Source organism: Rousettus aegyptiacus, unplaced genomic scaffold (genome assembly GCF_014176215.1).
Source record: "Rousettus aegyptiacus isolate mRouAeg1 unplaced genomic scaffold, mRouAeg1.p scaffold_m13_p_2, whole genome shotgun sequence".
Classification (NCBI taxonomy): domain Eukaryota; kingdom Metazoa; phylum Chordata; class Mammalia; order Chiroptera; family Pteropodidae; genus Rousettus; species Rousettus aegyptiacus.
The window spans coordinates 42,783,361-42,810,439 of record NW_023416295.1 but is presented as its reverse complement, the minus strand read 5'-3'; the positions used below and the strand labels follow the sequence as shown (position 1 = coordinate 42,810,439).

Genomic DNA, 27,079 nt, shown 5'->3' with positions numbered 1-27,079 from the left:
ATGAGAATGCTAGAGCACTCCCCTTTGTACGCGGAATGATAATGCCACTTGTACTTGTATTGTCCCCCAAAACATGGTATATAGCCTGAAATTGTTTCTTCAGAAACATTTTTTAAAAAACCACTTTATCTAATTACCAGCTTTGACCAGATCAATCACAGTTTTTGACGGAATTATCTTCAAGCAGAAAATCACTTTTGAGTTTTTTTCTTAATGTAAGGGGAAATTTACAGAACGTTTTTCTTAAAAAAAACCAGTTTTGGTAATGTATAATTTTACAGATCCTTTAAAGCATTCTTAATGTTGTCAAATTAAACTGGTCTGTGTGTTTGCGTAAGGTATATAGTTCACTCACTAGGCACCCCTCGGAGATGACCAGGAGGATGAAGAAATGATACTGGTCTCAGGATGGGAGTGGGAGCGGGTTGTAGGGCTGTAGGACAGAGGCCAGATGCTAGCTTTAGAGGGCTTTTCAGAAGCCAGGGTTATCTCCTAAGCTTTCATGATGTTAGAGTGAAATAGTGTTCTGCCTCATCTCCCAGAAACATAACTTTCTGTGAAAATATCACCCCATTTATACATATTTGGACTTAAACATGGATTTGGCTTGGCCATAGGGCAAGCACCTTCTGGAATGAAAGGAGAAGCAAAGGAAAAGAGGCATAGATGATGCATACTCAGCCTTCTTTCTGCCCCCATGGTCAACATCGGTTACTGATTATGGCACCTTTGCCTGTGAGGCTTGTCAGAGGCTCACAGTCCTGCAGCAGGTTCTGAGCAACCACCACCCAAACATTTGGGCCAGCAAGTCCATCTGCTCTGAACTGGAACCCACTGGCCATCGCTGTTGAAGCCTTTGTTCTATGATCTAAGGATGATTTCTGGTAGAACGTATCTTTTTGGAAGGCACCCTCCTGAGTCATTCTGGGTTGGGACATTCTGCGGAGGGGCCTGCCGTCATAACTGGAGCTACATCCAGCTTTGCAAAGTTGAGGCAGCAGAGCAGGTCACATCGAGAGATTCTGCTCCCCCACGCTGTGCGTAGGTTTGTAGCAGTTGTGTCTGGGATGTGACCTCGTTGTTCCTGCCTCTAAATTGGACCACATTCCTGAGATCTAGGATGTGAGTGTTTGCCGGGTCGACAGTTACTTTAGAGTTACATGGGCCCTTAGAAATCATCTGATATAGAGATTTTAAAACCCAAGATGTTGTTAAGGGTCAGGCAGCTACCCTGGAAGCAGGCCCAAGGGGGTAACTGAAGACAGGCATTCTGGCATTCTTCCTTCCACACAGCCCCAGTGTTGCTAGATCTTATAGGCCTTCACAAAACTGGGAATTTGAATTTTTAAAGTGTGAGATCTTATGATTTTAAAATATTGACAACTCATTAAAAGATGTAATCCCCATAGATGAACAAAACCTATCTTATGGAAGAGGAAACCATGATATAAGTCTGTTTTTTAACAGAGGAGGATGATAGTGAGGATTCTGGCATCCCAGATATCTGGCCTTTGCAATCTGGTACTTTTTCCATGGGCTCTTAAGTATGTCTTTCTCAGGAAGTATGTGTCTCAGAAAGCATGGACTTCCTGGTGTGTGCTTGGTGAGCGGGGCGTTTTATGTGCATTCCGTAATGTACGCGGCCTCACCGAGAAGAAACAGATGCCCACAGTGCTGCTCTTCAGCTTAATAGGTTGTGAGCCACTTAGACCGTTGCAGCCTTTCCATTCCTACACAGAAAGCCAGGTCCACACACTAATTGAACATTTGTCATCAAAACAGGTTTATTTCAAAACTTTAAAGTGCCTCCATGCCTAGAGATTAACTGTCTGGGAAAAGAAAATGCATTTTAAAGCTTCTGAGTACAGGCAATCGAAATTCTGTTCTACCCCAACCTCCAACTCCATCTCGTCTCCGACAGACGCACAGACATCCAGGTCAGCCTGGATGCTTGTTTTAACTTCAGTTATAAGTGTTTAGCTTGATCTGATGTTTGCTCCAGAATGTTATTCATACTTCTGGTGGATTGAGTAGTGCTTCAAAAGTGACTTCTACTTAATCTGTTTTAAGTGCGTCACCAAGCACCAACGAACATGTGATTTGTTTTTCTTCTTTTTTCTCAGGAAGCTGACAGCTGGGAAATTATAGAAGGGCTGAAAATAGGCCAAACCAATGTCCAGAGACCAGACAAACATGAAGGCTTTATGCTGAAGAAAAGAAAATGGCCTTTAAAAGGCTGGCACAAGGTAACATTTTCACCATGTTCACCTTTAGATCATCTTCGTAAATAGAGTGGATCTTCTTTGTGTCATTAGGTGAGAAACCAAGAGTATGGCTATATGTGTAAAAGTAATTTTCTGGGCCTTATTTTAACCATATGGGCTGCAATCTGTTACACCTATAATATCTCTATGCAGGGGAAAATATTTTATTTTTATATTTAAATTCCAGTTCTTACATGTTGTCCACTCTGCTTTTTTTTTTAACTTGAATGTGTTCTTATTAAATGTTCTAAATATGAAACATTTTTAAATGCATGTATGTATTCCATTGGATGGATTTATGTTATATATCCCACTGTTATTAAACCAATTCCCTATTGCTGTATATGTAGGACCTGTCTTAATTTTTTTTACTGTCATGGTAAATATCATTATACATAAATTTCCATTTAATTCCTTGGGATAAATCCCTAGAGTTATTGTTACGAGTACAAACACGCAAGACAGAGATTCACTGATCTTGGAAGTTTGTTTACTACCCTTTATAGCATATGGTTTATTCCTCTCTCCCCTACCCTACTTTCATGTTCTCTCTTCCACTTTTACTTTTGGAGGAACTATTTGCACTGCATAGTTGCAATGACCAGAGTGGGGAGGATTCTGTGATGCTGAGGAGGAGGAAGTTGTCCTTCATCTTCAGTCTCAGCCCTTTGACAGACCACCAGCTACTTCTCTGAAACCACTGGAAGGATAGGTTTATCTACTTTCTGTGTCTGCTGATGGATTTCATCTCAGGGCAGATGGACTTGTCGGCCCAAGTGGCTGGGTGGTGGCTGCCCATTGGCCCAAAGCAGGGATGTCATAGATTTTAACATCCTTGAGTAAATATATATTTTTTTGTAATTTAAGGGAAAAACTTAAAAATTAATGGATCAGAATGTTCCCCAACCCCCTGTCTCCGATGGTAGAATAAAAACACGTCAGAGAGGCTTCTGAGAACTGTTCCTTCTCACTTGTCAGAAACCTTGACATTCTCTCCACAACTCCTGATATTACCTCAGTGCCAGGCATCTCTCTCCACCGTTGTGCTTCCTCGGATCTCGGCCAACTGGCTGTACTCCTTCCCAGAATCTTTTGCTTTGCATTCTGACCTTACCACTTTGCAATTTCTCTAATCAATAGCCTTGCTGATTTCTTAACCTGTGACCATCCTATAGGCTGTCCCAGCTAAAATCCTTTGATAGCTAGAAATGGAAAAATAGGAGAAAAAAGTCAAAGAAACAAATTTGATTTGAATAGCTAACTTTAACTTAGCACGCTTAATCCATGTTTCAGCAAAACTGTGGTTCAACAGCAACTCTTTCTAGACCATGCTTTTGAACATTTTGCCACATAAATTGGAGGGTCTTCTTTGCATTGCCTTTTACCCTGGTCTCTAATGCCATCAGATATTTATTCAAGCATTAGCTTATTTGAATGCCCAAGTTATGGACAACTGAGTAATCAAGTGTTTTTCAGCTGCACAGAGTCTATCTTTTGTTGCTTACTTGTCGCCCCCCAGAACCTGTAACACAAAGGGGTTACAGTTGCCTTCTGTGTGTTCTGTGCAGGGTGTTCCCATTCCTGACCACCCGCTGCCTCAGCAGCTAAGAGTTCCTGAGTCACATAAAAACTTGCCTGCAGAGTAATTTTCCAGTAACAAAAAGACTCCCTGCCTCTGTGGAGACTCGAGGAGGGCACTGGAACCATTGTTTGATTAGACCCTGGGAGCTGTTTGTTCTTTTGTCAATTGCCCACGGAAAAGGAAACCAACAGCAGAGAGTTCCTGAGTGCTCGTGGAGCAAAAATGGCTAGATTCATTCGGACTGGACTGGGGTGTTTTGGAGGAGACAAAAATTATCCAAAATATGTCTCTCTCTCCCCCTGTTTTTTTTTTTTTTTAATCCTTAATGTAGTTCAGCAATAATTGTTAAATCTCTTTTAATAATAGTGAAAACCAAGTATTTTGCTAAGTGGAGATGGAAACATATTGCTAAGGCTACTTCTTATAATTCTTAGATTATTCCTTATTCATGGATTCCTTATACCACTGGCTTCTGTAACGGACATGAGCATTTTCAGGAATTATCCATGGTATCCAGGGAAATACAAGAGTTTACCTGGAGGGTGTAAAATTCCCAAGCACCTCACAAAATCACTGTGACCCAACTCAAGTTATTCTCATTTCTCATTTTAAAAAATATCCCAGTATGGTTCATTCAGAAAGTCTTAGCTGGAGGCCCTGAAATTTATCCCCCATCCCAACTCACATCCATTTAGAAAAACCATGGTGAAAAGATTTCATCTCCATTGAATTTTGTGTAGAAGAACCCTAAGTAGGTTAACAGTACAGAGCTCAAGCTCTGATTTCCTTACCACTTAATGTGTCTGACTGTGGCCAGGTGCACTGAATCCAAATACATTAAAATGATCAAATGTATTGATTCCTAAATGCCAAACAACATGAACCCACACTTGTGAATGTTTAATATAATTCAAAATATAGACAGTTAACTGGGGATTGTTTGGTTCTTGCAGCGTTTTTTTGTCCTGGATAATGGAATGTTAAAGTATTCAAAGGCACCACTTGATGTAAGTAGCACATGAAATATGTTTCAAAGATTGATTTAGAATTCCGTTTCAAGTGGGTAAACACAGTTGTGCAACCCTTGTGCTGTAGTTACCAGTTTTGTGCATTTCTGTGTGTGTAAGATTTAACAAGCTACCAAGCTTTCATTTTGCATGGAAGGTGTGTTTTATGTTAAAGCTCAAGCTAGTATAAAATCTCACACTGGTGCATGAAGATTTAACTATTGTGATGTCTGTTGTTCAAAACAAGCATGAAGTGACATACTAATAAAAATCACCCTTTCTGTCTTGGATAGAAAACCCAAAGAGGCTTTTTTTTCCCTGCATCTTAATAAACTGCTTTATGTGCTTTTTTTTTTTTTTTTTTTTTTTGAGATTTAAAGCAACCCTGTGTCTTGTCAATGTCCTTTCAATATCTAGCTTATGAACTTCATTTCTATTTCATATCAGACATCTTTGTATCTTGGGAACTCCAGCTCACTAAAATTATTCTATTTTTCTTTAATATAAACAGTAGTTTGCATACAAAACTGGAAAATGCCCTCTGTCTTATCATTGTGGTGTAGGGGAAATCAAAGAGGGCTCAGATTTCAGTTTTGTTCCCAGCTCCTCCATTGAATCAGCTGTGTGTCCTTGATCAGACAAGGCAGGCAGAAGGAAGAGCTGGCCACTCTGTGCCCTCTGGTCCCAGCTGCCCAGTTCTGCCCAGCAGCTGTCTTCTAGCCGAGTGCTTGGGGATATTCTGGGTTATAGGTCAGAGATTGACCACAGTTATTTTAGGAACCACCGAAGACATAATTTTGGAGTATAAGTTATCCAGTCTAGAATTATGAAGAATTTGTATGTTATGACAGAAACAGGAATATGAGATGAATAGTCTTACTTATTGGAACTAGTGTGAAGTCATGGCAGCTTCAATTGTCCTCAGATTAAGGACGTTAACCTCCAAATTTTAACATTTTCCCTTTGTAAAGGAGGTGTGATATTCCATTTCCCATAGATAAGTTAAAGATTACATTAAGCTCACTTCATTACAGAACCACATTAAATCGTATATCCTTCCAGCCTATTTATCAGTCTTTTGATTTCAGATTCAAAAAGGAAAAGTACATGGGAGCATCGATGTTGGCCTCTCGGTCATGTCAATTAAAAAGAAAGCTCGGAGAATAGACCTTGACACAGAAGAGCACATCTATCATTTGAAGGTAAAGTTACTTTTCGACAGCTTCTCTGCCATTATCAGGGGAAACCACTTGCCCGTATCGGTGGTAAACAGGAGATTATTTCACCATTCTTCTCCTTTTTCTCATTGTTTTAGGTGAAATCCCAGGACTGGTTTGATGCGTGGGTTTCCAAGCTGCGCCATCATCGATTGTATCGGCAGAATGAAATTGTGAGGTCACCAAGAGATGCTAGTTTTCACATATTTCCTTCAACCTCCACTGCTGAATCCTCACCAGCTGCTAATGTTTCTGTTGTGGATGGAAAGGTGTGACTTTGTTATACAAAAATCAGCCCAGAAATTGCTTGGAAAATTATGCAGACACATAACTGACTCTCATTTGACAAACCAGAAAGAGGTTCGCTTTGTAAACTAGCCCTCAGAAGACAATGGTGACATTTGACATCAAAGTTAATCACAAGTATAGATTAGGTGGAAATGTGGATCACCAAGAGAATTGACGGTTACTTTTCCTTTCTATGAATAAACCACATCCTAATTTTATATGGCTTTGTAGGAATACTAGGAAGGAGAGTGAACATTTGGTTAATTAGCATGTAGAAATCGATGTCTTCCTGGATGGTAATAAGAAGACCACAAATGAAACTTGCTTTTTTGCCATGAGCTGTAGTATATGTCTGACCCAGAGAGAGACCAGTGAATTTCCACATGAAGTTAATGCAAGTGGGCTAGAGAATGTGACAATGAGTAGTAGCCCATTTGAGTGAATAGGCAATGTGTTAAGCATTTGACATTCATTCATCTCTAATCTTTAATATAGCCAAAGCTCAGAGACAGTAAAGAATTTTTTCAGAAGTTGCATAGCCATTAAACAGCTGAACCAGAATCTGAATCCTCATCTCTCTGTTTCTAAAATCAGTGCCCTTTCCATTATACCAGTACCAGATTAAAGGAGGCTGAAGTTATTCTTTGGACTGTACGAAAAGAGTTCGTTTTCTATGTTTTTGAAAAGCTTTAAGTGTGGCCTATAAAAAATCAAGGTTAAGACCACAGGCAGGGAGACAGCTGTTCCTGCCTCTGAATCGGTAATTAAGTTCTCTGAACCATAGCCACGTTGCCCTGCCCAGGGGTGTTCCGGCTTCCTGCTCGGCACCTGATATTGAGAACATCTGTGAAGAAATGGCACGAGGAGTTGGGTTTGGGAAACTTTTGGTGAAGATTCTGCTTTTCTTTGTTTTCTTATATAAAGATATATGTAATACATATATCCAAGTTTTCTTTGCAAAGCATCGAAAAACCTCGTAGAGTAACTACAAGATTAATCAAATCAGATTAAATGAAATACTACGGTATTCAGCTCTTGCTATTTCGATGGAAATTACTCAAGTAATTTTTGTTAAGTCCTATTGGTTGTATTTCATAATGCTCTCAAACCTTTCTGGTCATAGACTTGCCCAGAACTTTTTAATCATCTTTCTCCTAGGAAAAGGATGTTGAATTAACCCCAATACTAACCAGTTCTGACATGAAAGGGAACAAACCAGGAGGTCAAGGGATTAGGAAAATAGGGTACTTATGGAATGACCCAACGCAGGATATTCAAGATAGTCCCCAAATTTCTCTAGGTGTCCTGTGTCCTTTGAATCCCAGAGTTAGTCCAAATTAAATAAGAAATGTATCCCAGGTGGATATTTTAAAAATATAAATGTTTAATCCTTTGGTCCTTCCTGCTTCTGCCTGCATCTTTGGCACAGTGTTGATAAAAGATGTATTATTTTCATCCCTTTTTTAATTTATTAAGTAACTTGGGTAATATCCAAGAATAAAGAGCTGAAACCAAACCCTTCCTACTGTTTGCCTTGGAATAAGAAAGCTCTTCAACTCTGGTTTCCATAGAAGATCTATTGCTTTAGTTACGAGTAACATGCCTCTAAGATATAACTCGGTGAAAAATTCCCATTGTATTTATCAAAATACAATAAAATTTGAGAAGAACTTTTTGTTACTTTGCTTGCATTCTCAATATCAAATTATGAGATTCCTGAATGTTAACTGGTTTTTGACCTTGTGTGGACAATAAATAAATCTGGGTTTGCTAAGTATGCACATCATTCACTTTATAGTGATTTAGAAGAGACACAGCCAGTTATAATTGAATATTAAAGTCAAATATGGAGTTTTAAAGTTGTTTCAGCTTTTGGGGAAAATAAGTTTCTGCTTTTTTCACTGAGTGTTTACTGTACTCTAGTATTTACGTACTTCATACATCTTTAATTTATTTCATATAAAGTGCCTTTAAATGGAAAGCCTATCAGCTATAGATAATAATAACTTGCCAAGACTGCTTTTTTTACATTATAATTTTCAGTGCGCAAAACATTGCAAGGTTCCTTGCTGGTAGATAATGTGCAGTATTTAGGAATCACACGTGGCTGACCTTGAGCTGATCATAGGGTGCAGAGACCTTTTGGAGAGGAAAGGCCTTCAATCATGAGTTGAGTCTGCAATCAAGACACTGTATCAAATACACCTTACTGAATAATTTAAAATTATTGGGAATTTGAGTTGGCAGGTCCTTGCAAGTATGCGATAGACTTGAATGTTGTCTTCTTCATTTATGATGGAGATAGCAACTTAATGAGGGTGTGGTTAATGTTTATGACTTTGACTTCACTGAGCACATACCATATTGAACCAAGAGGCTTCTTCTCCACTTCTCCACTTTGTGCTGTTTCTTTTTTTCTTTTTTTAATGTCACGTTGAGGGTACTTGTATTTTTAAAAGTCACTTAAATGTACTGTTTCTGCTTAACCAAACACTTCATTTCTTTCCATTCATTGTAGGTGCAACCAAACAGCTGTCCGTGGCAGTCGCCTTTACCATGCAGCAACAGCCTCCCTGCAACCTGCACGACTGGCCAGAGCAAAGTGGCAGCCTGGTTACAGGACTCAGAAGAAATGGACAGGTGTGCAGAAGGTTAGTGCTTGCCCACTGTGCACTATCAGAATAAACCAAGAAACAGAAACAAAAGAGGTGAATTGCAGGTGCTTCACCTTTCACCCCCAACCCTCCCAATAGCCTCGATTTTTCTTTTTTCTTATTTTTATACACCAGATCCTTCTCCTCCCAAGACTCACGCTTCTCTCCTGTCAGTTCTGCACACTCACAACTACTGAATCTAGCTTCGGCCTTATCCAGACTTCCACCCGCCTCAGCCTTCTCACCTCATTCGTTAGCCTCCCACTCCCTAGACCCTGGGGACAGTCAGATGGAGGAGCACTGCCTAAGGGGCAGCCTCCATCCTCGGTCCTTGACTCTCTACTAGGTCACGTCCACAGCTGCCTTCTCTGCTGCTCCATTCATCTCACCTGTGTTTTACATTGCTTGCAATAAATGGCACAATTATATGGTGTCTTACATCCATAGTTACCTGTTAGTGGTGTTCCACTTCGGATTGGTTATTAAATATTCTAAACCAATACATGATTCCCTCAGTCTGCCATCTCTGAGCCTCAGTCTCCAGGAAGTTTCTCTTTCCTATAATTAGCCTGAGTATGTTGGTCCATTGGAAAGGGATCCATAGACCATTTCCATTCTGTGAGACAGTTTTCATTTGACCTTCAAAAATGAGAAAAACAAAGATAACATGGAAAGTATATAATAAGGCTAAATTGATTTAATTTAAGATTATTCTTAGATAATGTTGGGCCTAACTTTTTACGATATTAAATTTTTTTCTTTTATGACATTATGATAAAAATAGATGTTTGGTTATTTTTTTTAAGTCTTCATTTAGAAAAATTGAAATTTGGCAATCTGTGTTGGTCCCCCAACCAAAAAAAATATAAAAATGTTTTTTTTTTTTTGCTCTACACATGTATGAACTCAAAGTCTGTTGTATTTTTGTTAGCCCTCTACATATCCCAAGCCAAATATTTATGTGAAAATGTAATTTGAGGAGGGATATTATATTCATAAAACATGTCTAGCTAATATTCCATTAAAAAGGTTTCTACTTAGATACATTCACAAAACACACAATTACTTTGACTCAATATCAGAAATGTCAGAAAGAAGCTGAATCTCACTTTCCTAGAACTCCTCAGGTTTGCACTGAGCTACAGTCGTAGACATTTTAGCTTTTCCTCTTAATTTTTGCAGCCTTATACACGCTTCTGACGTTGAACCTGGCTACCTACATTGCTGAAAACATTGAGACTATCTACTGGGACAAAAATCTATTTGACCAAAATGCACAGACATTGACCTTGATGCCAAGCAGCCTCTGACTGGTGGGGGGATGCACTTGTCTCCCTGTATGCTGCTTCACAACGCTGTGGCCCGTCCCTTGTGCACTCTCTCCAGACTCGGGGGTGACCCTCCTTCTCTCCATCCTTACTGCTCCACCTATATCCTCTGTCCTGTGACTGTTCTGCTACTCCATCTCTCTCAAAGGCTCATGGGAAATTACCATTCTCGAACGTGTTTGCAACACTCAGGAGGCAGGACTCCATTTGCACTCAGCCACAAGATATAGGTATTGCTACCATACCCACTTTGCAGATGAGGAAAGAGAAATGCATGGAGGTTAAGGAATATGCCCAAGATTATTCAGCTGCCCTGGTGAAGAGGTTGGGACTCCAGCCAACCCATGTTCGACTAACCCCAAAGCCACTTCTTTGTCCACTACATAATGTTTCTTCAAGACTGATATTCCTTAAAATAGCTTTTATGCAAAAATCTCTTCACTTGGTTCTCCATGGGCCCTGGGGATTTAGTCCAAATTACTCAGCCCAGCATTACTATTCGGCTTTCAGCCTTCTGACCCCACCTTCCCTTTCAACCCTGCCTCCGAACTAAACTTATTTGCTGTCTCCTGAACATGTTTGTGTATTCCCGCGTCTCTGCCTTTACACAAGTTCTTCTTCCCAACCTGTAGTATCCTCTCTGCCCTTTCCCTTTGTATTTTGTCGTTGACTTCTTTCCATCAATCCTCCAGACCAGACAAGACTCCACTTTCTCTTTTAAGTCTGCTCTGGTGACCTGAAGACACATTTCTAAACTACGACAGCACTTTTTCTTGGTTTGTCCCGATCATTTCATAGAGATTTCCTGAAATTGAGTCAAGGTTGGTTGAATTTTAGAAGTTCATCATGTAAGATCTTTTTGAACTTATGACGTCTCAGACTTATAGTTCTAATACTTGAAGTGGCTGGTTATTCATGGATCGTATAGCTGGACTTATATCAATCCAGACCTTCTCAAGTATAAAAAAAAATTACTTGGCTCTTGGAAAGCATTTTTTCCTGTAGAAACAAAATGTTAAATTAGTATTCTATTTGCCATCTTTATATACCAATATATGCCATCATTAAAGATGGGTACATGATAATTAACATACATATTATTTATTATGTTCCTGTTTTTTAACCAGAATGTAAATTCTGTGAATCTTACTTGATTGCTATATTCCCTGAGCTTAGAACTGTACTGGGTACACAGTTTCTTCCTAATCAGTGGTACCTAAATGAAATAATAAATGAATAACTTTAGATATACCTTAATTTATTTAACCATTCTAGTTTTTTGATGTTTCTTTTTGGAACAATGTAGGGCATGATGAGAAAGTAAGTAAACTGCTAGAGATTTAAGTCTTTAATTTTTCAGTGTTATAAGCAATCCCAGAAGTCCTTCCTTGGCATGATTTTTCCTTTTTCCCAGATTCTAAAAATTGGATTTAATCTTAATGAAATTCTAGAGATTTCCTTTTTTAAAGGTATTTTTATTGTCTTGGGAAAATCTTTATAACTCTTGTATATGGCCAGGCACTTAGGCAAGCATGAAATTCTGTTAAGGATTTCATTTCTTCCATATTTTAAATGATAGAAATAGAGAAGAATGATGCAGCTTATTCTAAATTAAGGTTCCAGCAGTACGATTAAATTTGGTGTGATCGATACTCCTTAAAGATCATTTCTGGTTTTTGTAGAATTTTTTCATCTACCATCTCAGTTGCTACTCTAAGTCAGGAAAGTATGAGAAGTAAATATTACTATCACTGAAAAATGTAAAGTAAATCCATGTCTCCTGAATCAACTGACTTGTGACTCCCAAAGTTTTGGGTCCTTTGCCTTGAATTGAGTTCATTCTTAAAGTTCTCTTTCTATGCTATGAGAAAGGATTTTAAGTCCATTTCTAGATTTCTGTGCTGCCTACATACACCATTTGTATAGAATAATCACAATTATTAAGAAGTACAAATGTAATATTTGCTAATAGAAGTCTCAGTGGATAGATGATGTCACACCATGTCCCCACCAGCATGATGATTATAATGTAACTTTGTTATTTAGAAGACAAGTTAAAATATTGGTTCCTTCTTGCTATCTTCTTTCTCCTCTTCCCTCTAACGTCTTTTTTCCTTTATTGCACTAATTTTCTCCCTCATTTTTTCTCTTTCGTCTTCTGTGTTTCCTACCCTTCCAAGCCACTTTACCTTCTTTTCTCCATGGAGAAGGAGATGAGGCATATGAGGGTGCCTCCTCTCCTGAAAACGGGGAGGGAGAGGACAGTGGAAGAGCCCTGACCTTGCCAATACTCTTTTCCTCCCACCTCCATTGGGTGATTCCCTCTCTGAAGGAATTTAAAGGCCGTTAATGTCCAGGACTTCCCGGAAAGAACAACAGCAGCACTTGAACAGCCCACCTGGGCTCCATCCTGAGGCAGATGCAGCTAAGAGGATGGACTATGGCCTGGCCTCCAGATAAATTGCTCCCTATAAAGTGTGTAGAGATTCTCAGTCCTGTATAAAGATTTTCTTAGTAGTTACCTCTTATTTTATTTTATATCCACCAAAAAAATCCACTGGAACTGTCAAAAATCCCCATCTACCTATGTGATTCAACCCAGCTAATCTTTAGCCATATTTAATAATGATATTTTGCTGCCTATACCATATTTGTAACAATTTAGATCTTTGAGATTTAATGAGAAACAAAGATAACATCAGTGAAATTTTCACCAACTGCCACAAAAATAGGAATTATCACTTTATAATTATACAGATGTATACACATGCCCCGTCTCTTCATAAACAAGACATGTATAAAAGTCATCACATAACTGGGAGCCATGTTCGAAATATTTACTAATTGAATAATTAATACTAATAACTCAGTATTCTTGATTGTATTTAATTTCACATGCTAAAGGTCAGTTTTTTTGTGATATTTCATTGTGCAGATCTTTAAAATTCTCTCTTGTTCAAATACACCAAAAAAATTGAAAAAAAAATTATGTCATTTCTTCATTCTAAGTAATTCAAACAGAATGAGTTTCATGCTCAGGTGATGCTGATGCTGCTGGGCCAGAGAATCTTTGGTTTTGTTTACTGTGACATCTCTAATAGATTTTAAAGAACTCATGCATTGCCACATGTTAGTGAGCTAAGTTATAGATAAATATGCCTATCTGACTTTATATTTCATCTTATTTTTCTAAACTTGACTTTGACTCCACCTGAAATCCAAGCAGCCACCTTATAAACTGTTATAGGGTCAGGTAGACAGGTTCTTAACAAGAAAACAATACAACTGCTGAAGTTCCCTTGAGTATGTTTTTTATGTGACAAGGAAAGTGAGCACACACAATTTGGCTGAGATTTTAATGGCTCTCTACACTAATAGCTATTAATTTGTAAGAGTGGGCTTCGAAGTCATCTAATAATAATTAATGGTTTTATGGTTCTTTCATTTGCCAATATTATCACATATAAATATGGATATGCTTAATCATATTTCCCATAATTTGGATTGACTCCCTTTTACTACTACCACCACCAGTCCCTGCCCAGTTCTAACATTCTTATTTCTGATTTTTATTAGACCTTGCACACTGCCAGTCAAACCTTGTGGAACTTAGCAAGCTCCTGCAAAATTTGGAAATACTTCAGAGAACTCAGTCAGCACCTAACTTTACTGACATGCAGGTAAACATATTACTGCTGCTGGTGGTTAAAGAAACTTAATATATTAAATCAGAATTTTTACTGTATTGTTCTGTGAATATATAAGGTAATATTAAAGGGAAATAACAATAATACAGATTAGTTTATATTCTGCAGTTATTCTTAGTATTCTTAATATTTTTAAATCTTGTTGTCTTTGTCTTAATTAAGATACTTATTTTGAAATGTTTTACATTTAAATACAAACAAACTAAAGAAATAAAAATCTGAATCATTTTTCTGTGTGTGTTTACATTAGAAATGGTACCTCTGAAGATATAACTTAGATACTCTCAGAATTATTACCATCTTTTCATCGGGGGAAAATATCAAAAATTTATAATTCTGTGTTCATTTTGTGTAGCAGAAAAATATATTTTATGATTAAGTTCTTGTCTGTTTTTAATGCCCAGTATGCATCAGATACGCCTTTCTCTCCTGGCTGGTTTGCGTTAGGTGTCTAACGATTCTTCACTAACTGGTAGTACTCTCTTTGTCTATGTCTGTATCATCTGTATGAACTTAATAATACTTTGTTGCTTTTAACTATTTGTGTAACATAGGCTAACTGTGTAGATATTTCAAAGAAAGACAAGCGGGTCACAAGACGATGGAGAACAAAAAGTGTCAGCAAAGATACAAAAATACAACTGCAGGTACAGATTTTACTTTTCATTCATGTGATTACATACTTTTATAGTCTATATATCAGTTCATGGAAGTTAAAAAATTTACAATAACTGCTTTAAAACCAGTGCTTTTCAAACTATCTAAAGTAGCAAGAAATCTATTCTTCTTAACTCTTGCATAAGTAAAACTAATTTAAAATAAAGGTTAAAAATTATTTAATATGGCTACAAAGTGACATTTTCATTCTCAATTATGGCCTTTGAACCATTAAAATATATTTTAACAAAAAGTCACCCTAAAAATCTCAACTAAAAATCCAGTGGGTTGTAATGAACATTCATTTGTATATACTAGATCTTAAAGGAGCCTTTTATGTGTTAGCTTTCTTTAAACTTCATTTATCAGTAAAACAGTGAGGGCTGCAATAGGTTGGAAATCAATAAGCTTGGCATCAAGTCTGATCACTGTGATTTCCTGGCAGTATAATTTAATACATTTCTCTAAAGCTTTCTGAGTTTCTGTTTGGCTCTAGGTAAAGTGAAGGAGTTAACTTAATGATCTCTGAATTTTCTTTCAACTCTAAAATTCCATGATTGTAAAAATATAGATATTATTTGGCCATCAACAATCGCTTTTAAAATCTGAACTAAAGTCTTAGTGGATCATGATACATTTACTTGAAATTTATTTTAAATAAGTTATTTATTTGAAATGAGTAATTTCAAATTTTAACATAAGATCCTCTTTTGTTTGTTGCAGTGATACTGCATATGATAAATGCCTAAATCCTCTTATGTCATAAATCATATTACTTTTAGATTTTTAAACTAGAATCTCTACTTCTCCAGTCTTGACTACATATTATAAAAGGACTCTTGCCCTGCATAATCAAAATTAGATTTGTGACTTTGCATTTCTTTTTATTGCACTAAAACTCAATTTATATTCTAATACAAAAGTAAAAGGAACTGCCTTTCAGAATTCTTCAATGTCCTCTGAATAAATAACAATAATTTTTTTAATTCTGACTATTAATAACATTGTGTTGTAATTCTGAATGCACAAATAACAAATTCTGTTGCTTTGCTTGCTAATCTGCTATATTTGAAAATAAATTTTCATAAGCACTAAATATCTATGTTTTTTTTTATTTAGAATGTCCACGTTCTATGAACACAATTTTTTGTGTTCCATTGTTCAGCATGTTTTTGTGTGTTTTCCCCTCTATTCAGAAAATTAATACTATAGAGACAAAAGTGCCAGATGACTTCACGAGAAAATTACCTAAAATTGCTTTTGGCAGTTTCATTTGTTCCGAGCATGTGATTGTCTAGTTTTGTGGCTATTTTCTTTAAAGCATGATATATATGGTTATTATAGAAAAGAACCATTATTAAAAAATTGAAGAAGGCCATCATCGTGAGAATATATACTTTTACAATTAGATATTATTTCAAGCTTGTTTTTATAAGGTGTGCCATTGAACAGATTCTAATTCACAACTATTGTCTTGAATAGATTGGTTCCCAGTGAGTCTTAATGCAATGTCCCTACTCACCTTGCTATGGCCAGAAGGTCTACCATAGTCCTCGTATTGCTTATTTTTTTTTCTGAAGGAATTAGAATGCAGCTCTGAATAGCCCACCTGGTCACAGGCTATGCTTTTCAATGTGCAGAAAGTTTATGGAGATTTTTTTTTTTAAGTCATCAAAAGAAAAATATTCTTTATTCATACTCCTGCAACATCTTAGGGTGGCTTATTTGTTTTTCAGTTTTTATCTGTGCTGTTTTGCTTTGTTTGGTTTTGCCAAAAGAATAACAAAATGGCCCTTGTGATTCTAGTTTAATTGTTTTTGAGAGAAATTAAAATCAACTGATCTCCACACTCAAAGAAAACTTTAAACTTTCAAAAGTAGGAGATTTTGTTGTACCTCTGAGTGGAAATAAAGAGATTTGGGGCTGGCAGTAAGCTATCGTTCATCTCCAGAGACATAGACTGGTAAAACAAAAAAGTATGATGGGGGAATGCTGCAGAATTTGGTGCCATCCCTGGATCTTTTCTGCTCATCCAAAGCAACAGGCTTTCCAGGGTCCCTTAGGTCCCTCATTCACAGTGACTGAGAAGTTGCTTGGAAGTTTCTTCAACATGCACACTTGGCTAGGGAGCCATTAAAATCACCCAGGAATGACTAAGACCAATATAAATGTCATTACTCACCAGTATTTTACTCATAGAAAGACATGGCATTTATTTATACTGTAATGAATTAAACATACCCACTCCCTTCTCCCACTCTAATATACAAGTTTTTCCCTCCTGTTTTAAATGTTTCTTGACCTTGGGAATTCCACTGAGGGTACCAAGTATTCATTTTTTGAGCTCATAATTATCTCATTATGTGAACCCCTTTCTCTGATGGTCACCGTTGTAGCCAATTGAAAGGTTTGGTAGTGAGTGGCTCATTTTTCATCCCCTCTACTGTTTGTAACTTTTAGTATACTTGCCATTTGTGAAGGAACCTAGAGCGTCTAGTGGTGGTGGTGGTGGTGATTGTTAGTTACTGCTGTTGTGGTTATTGGTGTTTTCAGTGGACTTTGCATTCAGCATTTTATAACAGTTGTCATTTTGGAATAATTGTAAAACAGATTATTTAAAAAATTGACCCCGGGAAAGTAAAAATGAACATGATATGCTGGATGTTTGGTTGCTTATTCTTGCATAGGTTAGATCGTGCTATTGATTTGCATGTGGAGGTTAAATTTTGGACCTGTGTGACCATATTTCCACTAGAAGCCACTGGGAAGTGTAACTCATTGCAGGCAACATTTGTCTTAGAAGGCTCTGTGTAGGTTACCTTTTAGAAAAAGGACTTTGTGTCTCCCAAATGTCAAATTTTCTGGTTCTAATAAAAATTTCAGTATTATTATTGTGCAGTAACAGTGCACCGTGTTTTAAATGAGGTAGAGGAAAGCAAGAAGAGACTGATTTTTAAAGGGTTGCTGTGGAAGAGAGAGCTGCTACATTTCCTGTGTCGCTCATAGCATGAATTAGATGCTAGATCCTGGTCATTAGAGAGAATGAAGAATGGTAGCAAATAAATGATCTAATGTCATTCATGTGTAGCTAGCTATCCTAGATCTCACAGATGCTCAAATTCCACTGCAGGGTCGAAATAAGTTCTTTCTCCTTTTTTACTACATTAAGCATACAGGGATTTTCTATGGAAGATTTTTTGGTGGAAAGCAGATTATATATGTGTGTATATAATAAACCTATCCTATGTATACAGATGATTTATGAAGATGGAAGAGAAATATGAATGTAATTTGGCAAATATAAAGAGAATTAGAGATATAAGAATTTAAAATATTTTTCTGTTGTTCCAAAAACACAAAAGCAGTCTTGCTGTTTTTTTCTCAGTCTGGACTGTTAGGTGACTCTTAAGTACATCTCAGTTAATTGAAATTATTACTCATGAGCATGAACAGTCAGCATCTGTCAAATGAAGGCAGAGTTGAGTAGTTAGAAGGAAATGTCATTATCCCTTAATCCTGTCCACCAAGAAGAGAAAAAAGAAAGAAAGCTCAAGGATTTTTTTACTGGTTTATGATAGGTGCACATCACCAAATGAAAACTATACTTTCAGGTTTTCATAGCTGATTTTCATAGGTATTATCCTCACGCGCTGAGAAAATTTGAAATTTTTTGTCTTATGCTATGGGGACTCGTTTCCTCCTTGGAAGACAGATCAACCTGCAAATCCCAACACAAATCTAAGTATTGAATCCCAGAGAGTTTTATAGAAGAGGGGACTTAATGGAGAGTTGAAGATTCCTACTACCTTTCCTCTTACTTTTTCCTCCCGGAGCGGGGTGGGCGGGGGGAGGGAAACAAAATTCTGCCTTGCCAACAGGAGGCTTCCATTACAACCTGTTCATTTTAGCCTTTTCATATTATTTATCTAATCACTTTTTCCAGAACTTATTTTTTTTTCTTTGCTCTCATTTATTGAATGCCTTTGAGTTCATATAACATGACATTACATGAATAAAACACTATACATATTTTATTTTACCTTGAAATCTCAAGCTGTTCGTCAATTCATACCTTTCCATCTCCTTTTGAAGTGGAAGTTATATTTAACAAATAGACTTATGCGTTTGGGCATTCTGCTGTGGGAATGATGAACTTTTCTCATAGCCTGAATGCCCCTTTAAACTTTTCTCAATACTAAGAATTAGGAAAAGTCAATTTTAGTTGAAAGCTCTCCCTCTCCCTTGTCTGATTATCTTTCGTCCTCCCATATCCTGTCCTCTCTTTCCCTCATCCCGTGTTTTCTCCTCCCTCCTCTTCTCTCATTCACTGTCAGGAAGGGCCATCTGTGAAGGGCCAGTTCAGCACAACTCGGCGCCGGCAGAGACTAGCGGCAGCAGTGGCTACAACAGTGAGTGGCTTTCAATCTCAAGTGAACGTTTAATAAGAATGAGAAACTGTATGAGTGTCTCCTCCTCTGTCCCCATGGTGCCACTTGCGTGCGGCAGCACCAGCTGTGGCCCGTTCCTGTGCTGGCATAGCTTTCGCATGTTCTCTGGCTGCCTCTGCATGGCAGGAGCTGCACAATGGATACTGGTGTTCGCGACGGAAAGCCGTTACCTAATCCAGTTCTCTACTTGTACTGTCGGTGTGAGAAATCATTTAGTTCGAGGTTGCAAAACTGAGTACAGCTGCCTATAGTGTGGGATTTCCTTAAATGATACTGGGTTTGGGGGTTCGGAATTTTGTTTTTTTGTTTTTTGTTTTGCCATACCTTTTACTGGAACCTTGCTAACTGATTTGTTTTTCTAAGAAAAGTCATGTTACTACAGACATAAATTGTGCTTTTTTTTGTAGCAATGTGACTATTTGAACAGGATGTGAGAATAAAGAAATGAGAGGGTAAGAAAAGGCGAATTTTGATGTCATCTCTAAATGACCACACAAATTACATTTAGCAAGGGAAAATTGTTTTCTGGAAAGAATAGTGAGCTGAAAATCAGAAAATATAGTGTGGAAAGGCAAGAAACCACAAAGTTAAGTGATATTTAGGCCATATCTAGAGGTTTGTTTGTTTGTTTGTTTAAGAGAAAAAAGGATGGGTATTAAGACCGTAGAAGAAGTGTTGAGATAGATAAGGTAAATAACAAAATTTGAAACTGAATAGAAGGTATTTAGATTAGTGAACTGTCCGCCTGGAGCATAAAATAGAACATGTAAATACAAGAAAGCTTTGCTGGGTAAAAGTAAATCTTATTTAATCATGATGTCCTATCCATTTTTTTAAAATAAGAGTACTGTGTTGATAGCGATCATAGATGTTAGTTTTTTGGCTATTAGGTAATATTTCCTGAATTAACACTCGATTTACTCTTGCTACTGGTGGAGTATATTTTAAGATTAGAATTGTTGAAAAATATGAAATCATAGGAGAAAGGATACTGGTGTAAGGATTGTTGATTTTCTACTGTATGATAGGCAACTGACTCTTGCATTTTGTCTAAGTGCTTAGCTAGATTGTTTGAGAAAAAGAATTGCTTTTTATTATGAAATGAACCAGCGACTTGGAATTTATTAGAGAACTGGCACTTAAATTCACATTTTGGGAACATTGGAGCAAACAAATTATTAAAATAGATTTCACTGTTAATGTATATCTTAGGCAGGTCCTCAAATCCGGATGAGTAAAGCATATGACACCTACAAGGCGGCAGATTCTGACGATAGATGCACGTATAATCAGTGAAATAATTCTTAAATGTAATCTTTCGTTTATATAATTAAGAAATCAAATGATTATTAGAGAACAATATCGCAGTATGGAAAGAAAGGGCCAATTGTTTTATGGAAATACTAATGGGTTCCTTAAATAACGTACTTCTAAGATGGCATATAGGGAAGTGAATGTGTTTCTACCGTGTTCATTTTTTAATTGCAGATTCATGTAGTGAATATAATAAAACTGGACTTAGAACCTATTTGAATAGAATGAGTTTGTATTTTAAATTTGAATATAGAAAGTATTAATGCCCACCTCCCAGGGTAGCTGTTACCACAGAACTTAAGAATAATTTAAGTTCATCTAATCAGAAGAGTTACTGGCAACATTTAGCGATGAATTTGGGAATAACTAGGTAGAATAGTTGCTGTAAACCCTCCAGGATTTATAGCTTTAACTCCATCCCTGAGCATAGCAGCATCTAGCAGGACCCTAACTGGCTCCCTCAGCCCCCTCATCCGCATCTCAGTGACCTGACACTGGTGACGCCACCCTCTGTGTGTGTCTTTTACTGCAGTGGTTCACCTTAATTCCCAGTCCTTCCTGTTCTCCACACTAAAGCTATCCCACACATTTTGAGCCTATCCTATCCTGCTATTACCTTTTATCTAGAATTTTCCAATGACTCCTAGTCACTCGTTTTCTTTGCCCACTTTAGTGTCCAGCAAAGCTGAGATTGCTCCTAAAGAAAAATATACCCAAGGGGAAGTTTCAAAGATTTATTCTTGTTGATCTTTAGCACCAACACCTAGATGTTCCTGTTGCAACATCAGCCAGACCCAGTAGAATAGGAGGTCGGAAAAAGAGAAACACTGGCCCCTCACCGTGGTTGAACCCCAACGCCCATCAGTAATCCCCAGGAGGGTCCCTGTACACATAATGCAGAATAACAACAGCATGAGACTTTTCACATTGGCTCCATGAGTCATAGACACTTAGATCTGCTATTCTGTGTTCTTTTTTTCATTCATGTTTACTGATGCTGAATTTCAGTGCCAGTAGTTCCACTGACAATCCATTTCTTTTTTTAACTGCTTTATAGACAGGTGTTAAAAGCAGCTCCTAACATCACCATTTCAAACTGTATTTATTAGTACCAGAATGTTTCCAGATCAGGCTTCCTCCCTGTCACAGAATTTCCAGGAAGCCTTGGATTTCTTTCCTGAGCAGGTTATGAAGGTCACATCCAACACTGAGCGTTCTCAGTACAAACACTGAGAGCTGGAGTCAGCTCCCACTTCAACATCTCTGACTGAGAGCCTAGTTACCACTTAAATTTTTTAATCCCACAATACCAGGATTGATGAATTAAAAAATGAGCAAATAAGTCCTCAGGATGAAGAGATACTCAATTAGAGTTAGATTAGTACACTTCACTTTGTATTCTCAATTTCATTAAAATGACCCATTCCATGCACTTCTTTTAACCAAAAAAAAAAAAATAATATCAATATAAACATTTTCAGGAGGAAGCATATAAAAATTAGTTTTCAATATCCCAGAGACCTATCTGATTTCAGTTTGTATGGAGCGTTCCAAGTCTTTTTCCTATAGGTTATGTACATGCCCACTTTTACTGTTTTTATTGCCAATTGAAACTTCCATTATATTCAAAATATAAATTTGCAACTTACATTTTTCTTCTCAGTGTCAGATTCCAAATTTTAAGAGAGGCCATTATCTCAGGGACAAGTCTGCATCATTACTGGGCTCTCTGGGCCTCCAGTGCATCATGGCCTCCCCTCTCAACCTCCCCTTCAGCTCTTGCAGGCACCGCCCTACCCAGGAAGGGAAGAGACCCCTCTTCTACGCCATGCTGGTCCTTGGAGTGCTGAAGGCACCTGAATGCAGATAAAACCCTTTCCCTAATTGTCAGCACATTCTTTTTTCTTAATGCTCAGTTCTAGTTCCTTGTATATGGAGACCATATGCTTTAATCTGAAGACTCTCTGGTTTACCCGTTTCCCCAGTTCACAGCCCCTCCCAGGACTCCCTAATCTCCACCACCTTTTCCATGGGTTGATTTTCTGTGTCCTCCTTGGAGGGCTATGGGCTGACCTCTCTTTCTAGATTTGACATCACCAGAGTTAAGGTCAGACATTTCCGTCTTTAATTATTCTTCCATGTAAATCCCATACCACAAACCTTAACTTAGATCAGATATTTTTTGTTCCATCCAACTCCTCCATCTATCCTCTGTATCTGGCATGCATTCTAGTTTGTATTTATTTTCTCTCTCTTTTTCTGCCAGGATTTTAAAGCAAAATCAAAAAATGAAAAAAAGGAAGTGGTCTGAAATACATATACATTAGACTAGATATTCTTCCTGTAAGCATATTTCCTGTTAGATAGACGGTGTTGAATTATGCTTTAATTTCTACAAAATTCAGCAAAGGAGCCTAAGAGTCTGATTCTTAAAGATAATTGAATGAACGTCTATGCATTTCAAATTAGGGGAGGTTACCGGTGATCTGATTTACAAGAGGAATTGATATTCTTATTTTCCAAGAATGTTCAGCTGACAGCATTTGCTACGCTCAGGTTGAATGTTCCAGAAGGAGAGAGAAAGGTGCTTTGCCTCCACACAGCACAAGCCTAGCCCATTCTAGCCTGGGCAAGGAAATACCTCTTCCCTTTGGGGAAATCTCTAGTAATATGACTTTTTTTATTTAATGCTTTTCCATATTGACTAGTTCATAGGCCATGTTCATATATGTAAGAGTTGTTTGTAACATACTAAGGTAAACTATATATGTTTCATTTACAAATATATTTTGATAAATCAATTTCAAATTCAATTGGGAGACTTTTTAAACCATTAGTATATTTACTGTGTATTTATTTATGTCTTATCTAATGGCTATGTAGCCAGTGAACCTTCCTGTATATGGACTCTTAAATTTTTACCTTTTCAATAAGTTCAGAAAAAAGTGAGCGTCAAAAGTCCTCAGATGCAAGTACCCAGACCTTGTAAAAGAAGGTCAGCCACATCACAGTATATACTACTGTTTCCTGCCAGTAAATTTTTAGATACAACTGTGAGTTTGGAGTTGAAGCTTACCTGGGATTATGCCTTTTCTTCCTATCATTCCACAGTCTCTCTCTGAACCAGTGAAAAGCCTGTGAGTCAGTGGCAGTCCTAAATCATCAACTGTGGGACGTGAGACTCCTTCTCACCCCTATCGCCTGCAAAATAAATGAGTACTGAGTCTCTCTGAGTGTGTCATCAGAGAGGAATCTGTTATTTTGGAGGAGGGAAGAGATCTCTTCTATGTAAGAGAATGTGGAGCAGTGCACTGTTGCCCTTGAATAATTTGTATCTTTCCCTTCCAGGTTCCTTTCAGTGCGACCATGTCACCAGTTCGCTTGCATTCCTCCAACCCCAACCTTTGTGCAGATATTGAATTTCAGACTCCCCCTAGCCACCTCACTGACCCTCTGGAAAGTTCGACAGATTATACAAAACTTCAGGAAGAATTTTGTCTAATTGCACAGAAAGGTAACAACAAATCTAACATGCCCTTTAGGAAAGCTCTCTTTTCTGATAAGAGGTTGCCCTTCACTCTCTTTTATCTTTGTCTAGGTGGTTTGTATACTGGTTGAAGTTCTATATACAGAACACAGTTGAATATGATGTCTGCTTCTTGGGAGAGCACACATCATAGGTTTACAGTTATTGACTGAATAAAGAAAGTATCAGGGAGGGAGGGGAAAAAGGAAGAAAGATAAAAGACTTGCCCCAGGCAGGCCAGCAGACACTAGTGTCTTTTAGTTATCATTTAATTCGTAATCCCGGTTATCCTTAGCAAGGAAAAAAAAAGAGGCTCTGAGTCTTTCTCTCTTTTTTTATTAAACAATGCTCATTGATTCTACTTTTCAGCTTGCAGGTCAGGAATTTAGACAGGGCTCCGCTAAACAGCTCTGTGTCACGTGCTGTTGACTGAGCTCAGCACGTGACGGTATTCTGGCGGAGGCTGGGCTGAAAGGCCCAAGGTGGCTGCACCCATGTGCTTGGCTGTTGATTGAATGGCTAGGACACAACTGTGTTCCTCTCCCCCCTCCATGCCAGCTCAAGGATCCAAAAGAATGGAGAGGATTGGAATAGAAGTTGCCTGTCCTATTCAAGGCCAGGTCTGGGTCTGACACAGAGACACTTCTACTGCATTCTACCAGTCAGAGCTTCACAGGCCAGTCTAGATTTAAAGGGGAAGGGAAATCGACCCCACCTTGGAGTCTCTTTTTTAATGTTAAATTTTCAGTAAGATACATTGCATAAGTTCAATTGTCATTGGCTTCAGGGAGTAGGGTATACTAAGTAAGAAGCCGGATAGTGGAGTGTAGGTGGACTGAGCAGTCCTACCTGTGTTTACACAGCTCCCAAATTAACTACCCCCCCTTATTGCTATAATATTTAAATTTTAGCCACTGAAATTCATTTTTTGACTCGAGTTAATACCTTCCCAGGCATTTTTTAATGCATAATCTCTTGGAGAAAGATATACATTGTTGTTTTCATTCACCAACACCTATTGTGAATTAATTGCATTTATGTCATACCCTGGGGTGTTTTATAGGTTGTAAAACATTCTTGAAAATGTATGTTAAATGGAACATCTCAAGTCCCCTCCCCATAATACTCAAGAGCTTGGTGGCTCAGGAAAAGAAGGGTGCACACTGAGGGCGCCTCTGGGAATGTCGAAGTCAACAAAACTTTGTACTCTCAAACCATCAGCACAGAAGTGCTATCAGATATTTCTGTAATTCCATAATCCCAAAACAAGCTAAGTCATCTTCCCCCTTTTTTTCTATATCTTACTCAGTCGAGATTCTGTAAGGCCAACTCTCTCACCGGCTGTTTTACTCCTAGTACATTTTTATTACATTTCTTAGCCGGATGCTAATTATGTCATTAGACTAGAACAATGTTATTTTGTTTATATAACAGCACAGGTGTGCATCCAATAAAGCCAGTAACTTTTCCTCATAGTGGTGGGAGGTGGGCATGTAAGAGCAGGTAGAAAGAGACAACAAATGTGAGTTAAGTACAGCGCAGCTGTTAAAGGGAGATGGATAAATTTGCAGGTAGCCCCAGGAAAGCTTTGTGTATTTGGTTGCAATCCTGAGACTTTCAGGAAATCCAAGTTTCAATAGACTGTTAAAGCCTTTGTTGAAACAACATATTTTCTTTTCAACTATCCTAGAAAAAAGAGGGGCTTTTCTATGACTGTTAAGTGAACTGTTTAGAAAGAATTATGAATTTTGAAATGAGTGAGAGTTTGCTTTTAGAACTGCCAGTGGAGTTAATGTATTCCAGCTATCAAGTTATTACCTTTAAATTGATGATGATGAAAATGTAGCACATAAATCAATAGATTGTGAGTCTTGTGATTCCACCAAATTTCTCCTTTAATTCAGGCTGTTTTATGCTAAAATTTTCCAGTTCTTTTAAAAATAACTTTTCACTAAAAAAGAATTACCTATTTTAGAAGACCATGCATATTATAGAGATTCTGTTATTGTAAAGATGGGAGTTGGAAATTCAATATTTTGTCATTTAAAATTAAAGACTGCCTCAGATTTTACCAATGTATGTTAGGTATGCAGGAATTGGGAAGGGGGCTTGTTTTTACTGTTACTTTTAAACCAAAGTACTTCTGACATCAGGTGTCCCTGGCTAAGAAAGTAATGCAAGTACTGGTCTTAAGACCAATCAGTTCCTCACTCAAAGAGAACTAGCTAGAGCTTCCTAGACTGGCCACCTGTTTATGTTGGCAGGACTCATAACATCCTCTTTTTTGAGTGCATACCTTTGGGAAATAATTTTTGGATTGTTCTAAATGATTTGCGTGTGTCTTCATAGTACACAGAACTGCTCAAATATTCTCAACTATGGCAGAATAAAATTTGTTCTCTTTTCCTTCTAGGAATTATAGATTAATTCACAAATATTGATATTTAACATTGATATTGATATTTTATATGCTTCCAAGTCTTTGTTGGCATGTCTGGTATGAAATGCTAATACTATCACCATGATTAATTACCATTACCATATTTGTTTCATGTATAGATGCTATGATAGATTCCATTTTAAGGCTGGCTTTTAATTAGACTGTAATATAACCTTTCCAGAAAACATCTATGCATGAGTTAAAGTGCTAAAAAGATTATAATTTTAGATATTCTTTCAGGATCTGTATGATCTCTTTTCTCACTTTTCTCCCCACCCAGTGCATTCTCTTTTGAAGTCTGCATTTAATAGCATAGCTATAGAGAAGGAGAAACTTAAGCAGATGGTTTCTGAACAGGATCACAATAAAGGCCACAGCACGCAGATGGCACGGCTTCGACAGTCACTGTCTCAGGTAAACGAGAATGTGTGTTTCGTGCTCATAACACTTTCCCAACACGGTCCCTAACCTTTTTGGCAGGGACTGGCGCTCCTGCGAGAATCTAATTAATGCCTGATGATCTGAGCTGAGGTGGTGATGCTAGTGCTGCAGAGCGGCTGCAAATACGTGTGAAGCTTTGCTCGCTCACCAGCCACTCACCTCCTGCTGTGTGACTCAGTTCCCAACAGGCCACACACCTGTACTGG

General features: G+C 37.8%; 1 protein-coding gene across 11 annotated transcripts in view; it reads left to right on the top strand.

Annotated features, from left to right (window-relative positions):
• The window catches only part of OSBPL6 (oxysterol binding protein like 6), a 179,696-nt gene that overhangs the window by 126,293 nt on the left and 26,324 nt on the right, over positions 1 to 27,079 (top strand). For 5 of the 11 annotated variants that reach the window (XM_016152584.2, XM_016152582.2, XM_016152590.2 and 2 more), the window contains 10 exons: positions 2,124 to 2,246; positions 4,800 to 4,853; positions 5,942 to 6,055; positions 6,169 to 6,339; positions 8,877 to 9,009; positions 13,917 to 14,020; positions 14,602 to 14,694; positions 19,039 to 19,113; positions 23,815 to 23,980; positions 26,713 to 26,846. In XM_016152584.2, coding sequence (XP_016008070.1) covers positions 2,124 to 2,246; positions 4,800 to 4,853; positions 5,942 to 6,055; positions 6,169 to 6,339; positions 8,877 to 9,009; positions 13,917 to 14,020; positions 14,602 to 14,694; positions 19,039 to 19,113; positions 23,815 to 23,980; positions 26,713 to 26,846 — 1,167 coding nt within the window. The remainder of the gene's footprint in view (positions 1 to 2,123; positions 2,247 to 4,799; positions 4,854 to 5,941; positions 6,056 to 6,168; positions 6,340 to 8,876; positions 9,010 to 13,916; positions 14,021 to 14,601; positions 14,695 to 19,038; positions 19,114 to 23,814; positions 23,981 to 26,712; positions 26,847 to 27,079) is intronic. The other 6 variants (XM_016152586.2, XM_016152593.2, XM_016152588.2 and 3 more) reach the window with 2 other exon arrangements.